The sequence below is a fragment of the Hyla sarda genome, chromosome 4 (genome assembly GCF_029499605.1).
Source record: "Hyla sarda isolate aHylSar1 chromosome 4, aHylSar1.hap1, whole genome shotgun sequence".
Lineage (NCBI taxonomy): Eukaryota > Metazoa > Chordata > Amphibia > Anura > Hylidae > Hyla > Hyla sarda.
This window is the reverse complement of record NC_079192.1, coordinates 3,483,536-3,494,874: the sequence shown is the minus strand read 5'-3', so window position 1 is coordinate 3,494,874 and position 11,339 is coordinate 3,483,536. Positions and strand designations below refer to the sequence as shown.

Sequence of the window (11,339 nt, the reverse complement as noted above, 5' to 3'; positions counted from 1 at the left end):
AAAAAAATAAATACCAGAATTCCTGATTTTTGGTCAATTCATATGCCAGATATAAAATAGTTTTAGGGGCCAGAAGAGGACTAATGTAGGCATACTCATTTACTTACGAAAAGTTATAGGGGGCATTTATAAATGTTCTTTAGAGCCTTTTTTTTTTTTGCTTATATCTGGCCCATGAATTGTTGCATGTGCGCCAAAGAACATTTTTTTTTAGTTAATATTCCTCACAGGGAGCTGTGATTGGTCAGGACTAACCGAGCAAACAAGGCTACCGGCGAGAAATATGAAACCGTGGCATCCGCTCTGCCTGCCCCATCCAAGTAGTGCGGAGCGGGTGCTATTGATGCTGCGTTTAGTGTGATCGCAGCATCAATAGGGTGACAAAGGGAGAGGGCTTCCTCGGGCTCTTCATCGGCACCCCACAAAACAATCGCGGGCTTCCGATGGTAGCCACGGCTGATAATGGCTTCTATTGTAGGGGTGTACTGCACTGTATTATCTGTGTATAAAAAAAGGTGGAAAAATTTTTTAAGAAAAATGAAAAAGAAAATGTAAATATAAAAAAAATATAAAAAAAGAAAAAAATAAGATGCACATTTTTTCTGCACAACTGCTACTTTTTGATAAGTCAAAGGGAAGGGAAGGATCATAAGAAGTGGCTTCTAAAGTGATTTATTATTATCTTTTTTTTTATGTGTGCCAAATTTATAAACTTCAAAAAACACTTTTCAAAGACAACAATGATAAATGCCCCCCCCCCCCCCCCCATAATTTTTTAAACATATACAATAAACTGACAGAGATACCACTAAGTCAAGGCTTAGCCATACACTAGTATGTCTGGAAGGTCGAAAAAATCTATATTTTTCCAATATTGCAAGGAAATACAGTGAAAAGCTGCTGCTGCATCTTGCCTGGATAAAAAAATACTTTAACCCCTTAACAACTACAGAAGTAAATGTACGTACCGGAGCTGTGGTACTTCGCGCACCAGGACGTACATTCACGTCCTGTACATGACTGCGAGCATCGGCTTTTAGCAGTATCTGCAGTGATCGTGCTGATGTCCACCATTAACCCCTCAGATGCTCTGATCAATACAGATCACGGCTTCTGCAGCAATGGTCGTGTTGAACTGGATGATAGGATTGAGGGGACGGGCGTGACGTCACACGGGGGCGGAGTCCTGACGTCACGGACTTCCGTTCCCGGAGTCGCGACCCAGACCCTCCAGCGGTTCCGGTGAAAAACCAGGTGGGTGCCGCATGCAATAATGCAGGGGTTCCCAGCGGCGGGACCCCCACGATCAGACATCTTATCCCCTATCCTTTGGATAGGGGATAAGATGTCTAGGGTGGGAGTACCCCTTTAAGGGGTTAAAAGCAAGTTAAATAGAAAAGTGTGTGACCGCTGGATGTGCATTTCAAAGTTGGCAATTAAAATGAAAATGTTGGGTGTACAGTAATGGTGGAGGAAGATGAGGAAAAAGCCAATCTACTAAATGTCTTTTTCTCAACTGTATTAACACTGGAAAAGCCCCCTCCCATAGAGGGGGTGGGGCGTGAAGTCATGAGGGGGAGGAGCTATGATATCACGAGCTCCCAGAGTCGGCTCCTGCATTCAGAACAAAATGCTGAGCAGCGGAGTACCCCTTTAAGTACTGTGCTAGACAGACCTGCTTATAGTTAAAGATTCTATAATGATAGGGAGTGTTCCACAGGACTGGTGCTTAGCAAATGTCCTACCAATAAGTCAAAAAGGGATGCTAGGAACTAAAGGCCTGTAAGTTTAGGTCTGGGAACTATAGGCCTGTAAGTTTAGTTCTGGGAACTATAGACCTGTAAGTTTAGTTCTGGGAACTATAGGCCTGTAAGGGCTGGTCTTGCAGCCCTCTTACTCATGGAAACAGTGTTTCTGCTGTGGAAAAAGTGCAGGTTCCCATGCGTTTCTTCAGGACTTGAGCCCTGGGTTAGCAACTGGCTCAGCGATAGTAGGCACGGGGTGGGGATCCATCGAACTTACTCTGGCTGAGTGACAGTTACTAGTGAGGACCAGAGGGGGCAGTACTGGGTCCACTTCTTTTTAATATCTTTATTAATGACCTTGTAGAGGGATTTCAAAGTAGAAATTCAATATTTGTGGCTGATACTAAACTGGGTAAGATGATCACCTTAGAGGAGGATAACATAATATTAAAGAGGGATCTGGGGAAGCTGTAGGTGCGGGGTACAGACATGACAAATAAAATTTATTGTGGAAAAATGTTATAAGGTTATGCATTTGGGCCCAAAAAAAAAGTACATTCATATGCTAAATAATAAGAAATTAAATAAAAATACTACAGAAAAGGACTCTGGGGTACTGGTGGACATTAAACTCAACTTTAGTCTTCAGTGCCAGGTAGCGGCTGCCAAGGCTAATAAAGTCATGTGATGTATAGAGAGGTATAGAGGGTCCTGACAGGGACATAGTTACCTCTGTATAAATCATTAATCAGATCACATATGGAGTATTGTTTCTAATTCTGGGCCCCTGTATATGAGAAGGATATGGCTGAACTGGAGCGGGTGCAGAGGAGGCGACAAAAATAATAATGATATGGGAGGATTACAGGACCAAGACAGGTTATCACTTGGGGTTATTTAGTTTGAAGAAGACATCTTAGGGGGATCTGATCACAATGTACAAATATATGAATGGACAGTACAGAGATCTTTCTAGGGATCTTTTTTATACCAAGGCCGGTAATCATGACAAGGGGGCGTCCTCTACATCTAGAGGAAAGAAGGTTTCACCATCATCACAGTCAGAGATTCTTTACAGTAAGAGCAGTGAGACTATAGAACTCTCTGCACATGATGTTCAAGGGGGGCCTCAATGTTTTTCTGGAAAAATATAACATTACAGTTTATGGATACTAGATTTATAGAACGTTGATCCAGGGATTTATTCTGATGCCATACTGGGGTCGGGAAGGAATTTTTCCTCTGTCATGTGGCAATTGGCATCAGCCTTACGTTTTTTTTTTTTTTTGCCTTCCTCTGAATCAACAAAGTAGGGTTCTAGGTTTAATTTGATGGACTCTTGTCTTAACTTTACAAACTGTGTAACTACGTAACAGGAGCACTATTTTGAATATCTTTCTTTACCTCTTAATGACATTGGATGTAAATGTACGTCCTCTGGGACATAGCGCACCAGGAACGTGCATTTACATCCTATACATGACGCTAGCACTGGAGCGGTACTCGCATCATACACGGCAGGTCCTGGTTGCTATCATCCACCATGGACCCGCCGGTAATGGCGGACATCAGCGATCCTGCTGATGTCTGCCATTTACCCCTCAGATGCTGTGACTGTTACGCCGAGCGCTCCGGGTCCCTGCTCCTCCCCGGAGCGCTCGTGGCGTTCTCCTCTCTGCAGCGCCCCGGTCAGACCCACTGACCGGGAGCGCTGCACTGACATTCGCGATGGGGATGTGATTCGCATAGCGGGACGCGCCCGCTCGCGAATCGCATCCCAAGCCACTTACCCGTCCCGGTCCCCGGCTGTCATGTTCTGGCGCGCATGGCTCCGCTCACTAGGGCGCGCGCGCGCCAGCTCTCTAAGATTTAAAGGGCCAGTGCACCAGTGATTGGTGCCTGGCCCAATCAGTCTAATTAGCTTCCACCTGCTCCCTGTCCATATTACCTCACTTCCCCTGCACTTCCTTGCCGGATCTTGTTGCCTTGTGCCAGAGAAAGCGTTAGTGTTGTCCAAAGCCTGTTTTCCAGATCTTCTGCTATCCTCATTGACTACGAACCTTGCCGCCTGCCCCGACCTTCTGCTACGTCTGACCTTGCCTCTGCCTAGTCCTTCTGTCCCACGCCTTCTCAGCAGTCAGCGAGGTTGAGCCGTTACCGGTAAATACGATCTGGTTGCTACCGCCGCAGCAAGACCATCCCGCTTTGCGGCGGGCTCTGATGAAAACCAGTAGCAACCTAGAACCGGTCCACCGACACGGTCCACGCCAATCCCTCGCTGACACAGAGGATCCACATCCAGCTAGCCGAATCCTAACAGTGACCAATACAAATCACAGTATCTGTGGCAATGCAGCACTTGGCCACGGGAATCCCATCAACCAAGATGGCAGACGGAGGTCCCCTTACCTGCCTTCGCCGCTTTTTGGGGGCCTTCTCCTCCGGTCTGACATTGAGCAGACCAGAGAAGAAGATCACCAATAATACTGATCAGTGCTGTCCCTTATGGGAACATAAAGAGTTAAAAAAAAAAGGAAAAAAATTGAAAAAGCCCCTCCCAATAAAAATGCAAATATCCCCTTTTCCTCATTTTACCCCTAACAAGCGTAAAAAAAATAAAAATAAAAAAGAAGAAGAAACATATATAATGGTCACATCACTTAAAAATAACATGTAATTAAATACCGTATATACTCGAGTATAAGCCGACCCGAGTATAAGCCGAGACCCCTAATTTCAACCCAAAATCCCAGGAAAAGTTATTGACTCGAGTATAAGCCTAGGGTGGGAAATACATCATCCCCCCCCGTTCATCATCCAGACCCGTCATTAACATCCTCATCATCATCACTACTGTCATCATCCAGACCCTCATCATCATCACCTGTCATCATCCCCTTGTCATCATCCCACACATCCCCCCTTCATCATCCCCTTGTCATCATCCCCACCCCCCTTCATCATCCCCTTGTCATCATCCCACACATCCCCCCTTCATCATCCCCTTGTCATCATTCCACACATCCCCCCTTCATCATCCCCTTGTCATCATCCCACACATCCCCCCTTCATCATCCCCTTGTCATCATCCCACACATCCCCCCTTCATCATCCCCTTGTCATCATCCCCACCCCCCCTTCATCATCCCCTTGTCATCATCCCACACATCCCCCCTTCATCATCCCCTTGTCATCATCCCCACCCCCCTTCATCATCCCCTTGTCATCCTCCCACACACCCCCCTTCATCATCCCACCCCCCCCCTTCATCATCCTCTTGTCATCATCCCACACCCCCCCCTTCATCATCCTCTTCTCATCATCCGCCCTCAGTGGTCTTCAACCTGCGGACCTCCAGAGGTTTCAAAACTACAACTCCCAGCAAGCCCGGACAGCCATCGGCTGTCCGGGCTTGCTGGGAGTTGTAGTTTTGAAACCTCCGGAGGTCCGCAAGTTGAAGACCACTGTGGCCTTCAACATCATCCAGCCCCCTCTCACCCCCTTTAGTTCTGAGTACTCACCTCCGCTTGGCGCTGGTCCGGTCCTGCAGGGCTGTCCGGAGAGGAGGTGGTCTGGTGGGATAGTGGTTCCGGGCTGCTATCTTCACCGGGGCGCCTCTTCTCCGCCCGGAATAGAGGCGTTGCCTTTACAATGTCGCAGAAGTACGTTGGCAATGAACGCACCTCTGCGTCGTTGTCAAGGCAACGTGACTATTCTGAGGCCGGGCCCGAAGCGCTTAGAAGAGGCCTCCCCGGTGAAGATAGCAGCCCGGAACCACTATCCCACCAGACGACCTCCTCTCCGGACAGCCCTGCGGCACCGGACCAGCGCCGAGCGGAGGTGAGTACTCAGAACTAAAGGGGGTGAGAGGGGGCTGGATGATGTCGAAGGCCGCAGTGGTAATTTTGTGAAAACATGTTGAGTTTTTTTAAAGTAGTACGGTAATAAAAAAACATTTAAAGGGGTACTCCGGTGAAAACCTTTTTTCTTTGAAATCAACTGGTGGCAGAAAATTTAACATATTTGTAAATTACTTCTATTAAAAAATCTTAATCATTCCAGTACTTATTAGCTGCTGAATGCTACAGAGGAAATTCCTTTCTTTTTGGAACACTGATGACATCACGAGCACAGTTCTCTCTCTGCTGACGTCTCTGTCCATTTTAGCAACCGTGCATAGCAGATGTATGCTAAGTGGAGCATGGTGCATGGTGGCTCAGTGGTTTGCACTGCTGCCTTGTAGTGCTGGGGACTTGGGTTCAAATCCCACTAAGGACAACAATAAATAAAGTGTTATTATAATTATAATAACGTCAGCAGAGAGCACTGTGCTCGTGATGTCATCAGAGAGCATTCCAAAAAGAAAAGAATTTCCTCTGTAGTATACAGCAGCTAATAAGTACAGGAAGGTTTAAGATTTTTTAATAGAAGTAATATGTTACAAATATGTTTAACTTTCTGCCACCAGTTGATTTAAAAGAAAAAAGGTTTTCACCGGAGTATCCCTTTAAAGATGAGTGTCATTTTAATCGTATTGACCTACAGAATAAAGAAAACATACATTTTTTTACCGTAAAGTGAACAATATTTTTTTTGGTTTGCCATAGATTTTATGGACAAATGAGTGATGTCATTACAAAGTATAATTGGTCACGCAAAAAACAAGCCCTCACACGGGTCTGTAGATGAAAATATAAAATAGAATACAGAAATTGGGGCCCAGAGTCGTGAATATTAGGATAACATATGTTTATTTCAGTATATAATGTATAACGTTAGTATACTTGTGAACTGTGAATCACAGGGCCCTTGTGAATCAACAGAAACCCAAAATGGTTGTTCAATGGTTAATACAATAAAATTTAAATCATGGCAAATAAAAAGGGTTATTACTCCTTGTTTGTATATTGCTGTTTAAGGTCCCTCCCCTTGGATTCCTGAGGAATCGTTGTTGGATGCAGCTGCACTCAGTGTGTTATCGGCCATTAGCCTCGTGGTATCCCGTTGGTTTGTTTTGGCTCGGACACCTAACTGGAGAAATTGATCTTGTCTACTGGTGACATTAATTATCTCTGTTTTCATATTTCAATATGGATTTTTTATTGGTCCGTGAGTCTGCACGAGATACGATTATTTCCCAACTTATCGGCAATGTTGTAGTTCAGAAATTGTCGGAACCTGAGCAAAATCAGGAGGCACTGTCTGATGTGGATATTAAGACATTGAATGAACTTTTTAAGCAATATGAAGATATTTGTAAGTTAGAAATACAGCAGAGTATTGATGTTCTTTTCTTATCTAGATATGCAGCTAAACACATTTCGCCTAGAGGTCTCCGTCCTTCGATTGAATCCTCTTTTCCAAACTATGTTATTTTCTCCCGTGATTGGGAAGATTTTTTTGAAACCTGTTCACAAGGCATGATTGAGCGCTTGTGGGCTAAACGAAATAGCTTGTCAAAAAATTACCTGGAATCTGCACGTAATATTAGAGCTTCCTTGACATCGTATAGTCATTATGGTATTTTTTGAAAAATGGATGCTGCTGTTTTAAACAGGTTAAAAAAGTTCGAACTTGATATTATCAATAAAAAAGCACATAAATTTAATAGGGATTTGAATGACTATGCCTGTGGCCAAGTTCGCAAATGGCCCAGATATAGTCATAACAACCCCAAACAAATGGGAACTAGTCATGATTTTGTTGCCGATCCCCCTGTATTACCATCTTCAGTAGATATTCACACTACTGGTAAAGTTGACGCGACTGTAGTTTTTATACCCTTAGGAGAAAAAAACGCAAGCACCCATATGGGCTTTAATGCTAATGATATGAATAAGGTTTTGAGTTCAAATTCTGTTAATGTGAATTTAAGACCACAGAATATGGGTGCAGTCCCAAAAAGATATCCGAGTACGAACCATAGTGGTTATCCCAATACTTCCAAGAATAATTATAAAGGGAAATATAATGTAAAAAATCATCATGAATTTAGATCTCCTTCTAATGGGAGTCGTTTGATTTATAATTCTAGATTTCATAAAAAACAGAATACACCGAGGGTACCCATAGACCCTCAGTTATTAGCTATTCCCTGTGAAAACCAACCTGGAAAATTAATACAACAGGCTACTCCCTTACCGCAAAAATTAATTAATACTAATCAATGTGTGAAGATGGTATTGCATGCTGCTCCCCCACCGCAGCATGTAAACCAGGTTTCAAATACTTTGCAATTTGAAAAGCTAGTTCAGACACTGCCGCAACACGTGAATCTGATCCACACACTGGATCCACCTGTTGATGGATCCTGTGGTGATGAATCAATGTCAGAAGATATTAGTCTCAATAGTTCTATACTCACGGTACATGATGTTTCTTCTTCTACTTTGCTTCCATAGTCCGACAGACACCATCTCTGATTCTAGCCTTTTTTTAGGCTCCCGTCCTATAATTGCCAGCACGGTCACACTCCAACACATGGAGGAGTGTGTCACCACCAACCGTATCACTCAATATTTTCAGCCGATTGTAACAAAGTCAAGAAAAATAAAATTCAACATCGAGGTTGCAGGGGAGGCAGGAAAAATAGATCAAAAAGGTCCCAGTCCAGATTCCAAGAAGAACAAAAATCTGCTATAATAAATTCTGAACCAAGTTTTCCTAACAATATAGTTAGAGATAGTGATGGTAAAATAATTTTTTTTAATTTATCTTCTTATGTCTTGGCCCAAAATGAAAGCGACTTATTAACAAAAGGGTTATCTTTCTGTCCAGTCTTGTTACCAAACAATTTTCAATTATTTTTAGATTTGAATCGGTTTACACGTAAACTTACACTTAGTAGTCATTTTTCCCTTTTGAATAAACGTAATGCCCTAGTGGAGGATCCACATTTGGGGCAATCTAATATAAGAGTTTTACCAACCCTGGATACTTCAAGTAATACTGAAATTAAGCATGTAAAAGTAGCCCCCCCTTCATCATTTTACCCTATCCATATTAAAAGCCCTTATGTTGATACTTTCTACCAGATTGTTTCAAAGGAACTTTGTTCTTTACGGGATAGCCATAATTTTGGCAAAATACAAGATAATCTAAGTGTTGTTGAACGACAGGCTGTTAAAAGTTTACAGGATAATTCCTCTATAATTATCCACCCCGCTGATAAGGGGGCGGAGTTACAGTTTTGGATAGAACTGTGTATATTTATGAGGCCCTCAGAATCTTTTCTGATAAGGAGTATTATGAAATCTTGGTCAGTGATCCTTCCCCTAGGTATTTTGTGGAGTATAAAGAGTTAATAAAAAGTGCTACTGATAATAATTTGTTAAATAAAAAAGAATGTGACTTTTTATCAGTTAAAAATTATTCTTTCCCCATTTTCTACTATCTACCTAAGTTGCATAAATCCCGATTTTGTCCCCCAGGTTGTCCTATTATTTCTGGTGTAGGTTCACTCACTTGCAATCTATCACATTATATATATATATATATATATATAGATTTATTTCTACAACCTTTTGTTCTTTCTCTTCCATCCTATCTTAAAGATTCCACACAGTTAATTAGGGAAGTTAGTAACATTATTTTTCCGGCTGATTTTTTGTTTTTGACACTCGACGTTTGTGCACTTTACTCCAATATTACCACCTCTATAGGTCTAGCGGCCGTAAAGGAGGTTCTTCTTTCAGATGGTAATTTTTCACCCACCCAAGCACTTTTTATTATTGAATCTATTTTTTTTTATTTTAGAACATAATATTTTTAGTTTTAATGAGATTATCTATAGACAATGCAGGGGCTGTGCGATGGGGACTTGATTCGCCCCTAGTTATGCCAATTTGGTTATGGGGCGCTTCGAGTCCTCTCATATCGCACAGTCCCCTGCTTTTAATCGGTATGTCACCTTCTATAGGCGATATATTGATGACCTGTTCATTATTTGGACAGGTTATTTTTCTCAAGCACAAGATTTTGTTGACACTCTTAATTTGAACACTTGGGGTTTAAAATTCACTATACACTGTTCTTCCTCTTCTATTGATTTTCTTGATCTCCAACTCAGAAAGAATTCTGACGGCCGTATAAAAACTAAAACATTTTGGAAATAAATAGCCTGTTGGACTTCAATAGTTCTCATTATACCCAGTGGATTCGCAATGTGCCCTATGGGCAATATTTGCGCATCAGAAAAAATTGTACATCTAATACTGATTTTTTGGAACAATCCCATATTTTACAGAGTCGCTTTAGAGAGAAAAATTATCCAAAATCTATTTTAAATGAAGCTTTCAATCAGGCTAAGGTACAATGACAAGAGGATTTGATAATCGATAAAACTGCTGCGAATAATATTGAGAAAGAAATCATAAACCTTACAATTGATAAATGTAAAAACAGTAAAAAATCCAATAAGAATTGCAGTCATAATTTTGTCACCAATTTTAACTGCGCAGCATCCAAGATAAAAACAATACTTAATAAATATTGGTATATATTAAAAGGTGATCCGATTCTCAAAGATATTTTGTCTGACCACCCGGGTGTCACATTCCGCAGATCCCAAAATCTGTGGAATTTGGTGGCCCCCATTGAAGGTCTGAAGAATAACCGATTTGTTATATCCAATTGTGTAGTACAGGATAATGGTACTATTCCATGTGGAAAAATGAGATGTAAATGTTGTATCATGATAGAAAAAGGTGATAATTTTGTTTGTAATATTTCGAAAAAAAAACTTTTGGATCAAGGGAGCGCATGGTTGCGAAAGCAGTTATGCGGTTTACCTTTTATCTTGTATTTGCGGTCTGCAGTATGTGGGCCGCACCGTTCAGACGGTGCGGTCCTGCATGAATAAACATCGGTCCAACGTGGGAAGACAATTCATGTTACACAGTGTCTCACGACATATTTGTCAAATCCATGCAGGGAATTTTGATTGTCTAAAATTAAAAATTATTGAAGTTATACCATCTACTATAAAAAATTGTTTCCAAAGGTTAATTAATAGAGAATCATAGTGGATTTTTTCACTGGGTTCCCTTTTCCCTGGTGGTTTAAATGAGAGGATCGAGAACGCTGTGTAGCTTGACCGGCCTTCTATTATCATATTATAAATATATTTTAAATATGTTATAAATATATTATATGTTTTTGTATATTTTTTATATCTATATCTAATTTCTTTTAGTTATGTATGTGGTATTTTTTATCATTAATCTACTAGTTTTTATGTGTGTTTTTTATGTGCTTCTGCCCATTGCTTTTATACCAGCAATGTGCGGGTTAACTATTATGTATAAATACTGCATGTGTCTCTACCCTCAACATGCCTGATGAAGCTGGTCATCCAGCGAAACGCGTTGCATGCCGGGTAAATAAACCATTTTACCTTTGAAGTCTTGTGCGCTGCCTTTATCCTAGGCTGTTCCTTGGAGGGATCCGTCTGAGTACAATAAAATATGGCTTTTAAAGTACATAAAATAATCCTTTAATTAAGTGTCCACACATCTATAGGAATGAAAGCAATGGCTTAGCGATTTGGTAAAATGCAGTGATTTCTCTCATAGTCTTGGTTTGATATTTCCACAA

General features: G+C 41.5%; 1 protein-coding gene across 1 annotated transcript in view; it reads left to right on the top strand.

Annotated features, from left to right (window-relative positions):
- The first annotated feature begins 6,835 nt into the window (after window positions 1-6,835).
- Window positions 6,836-11,339, top strand: part of LOC130366699 (olfactory receptor 1500-like) — a 31,506-nt gene continuing 27,002 nt past the window's right edge. Inside the window, 3 exon segments of the mRNA XM_056569019.1 lie at window positions 6,836-7,001; window positions 8,556-8,707; window positions 10,562-10,618. Of these exon segments, the coding sequence (XP_056424994.1) occupies window positions 6,836-7,001; window positions 8,556-8,707; window positions 10,562-10,618 (375 nt within the window).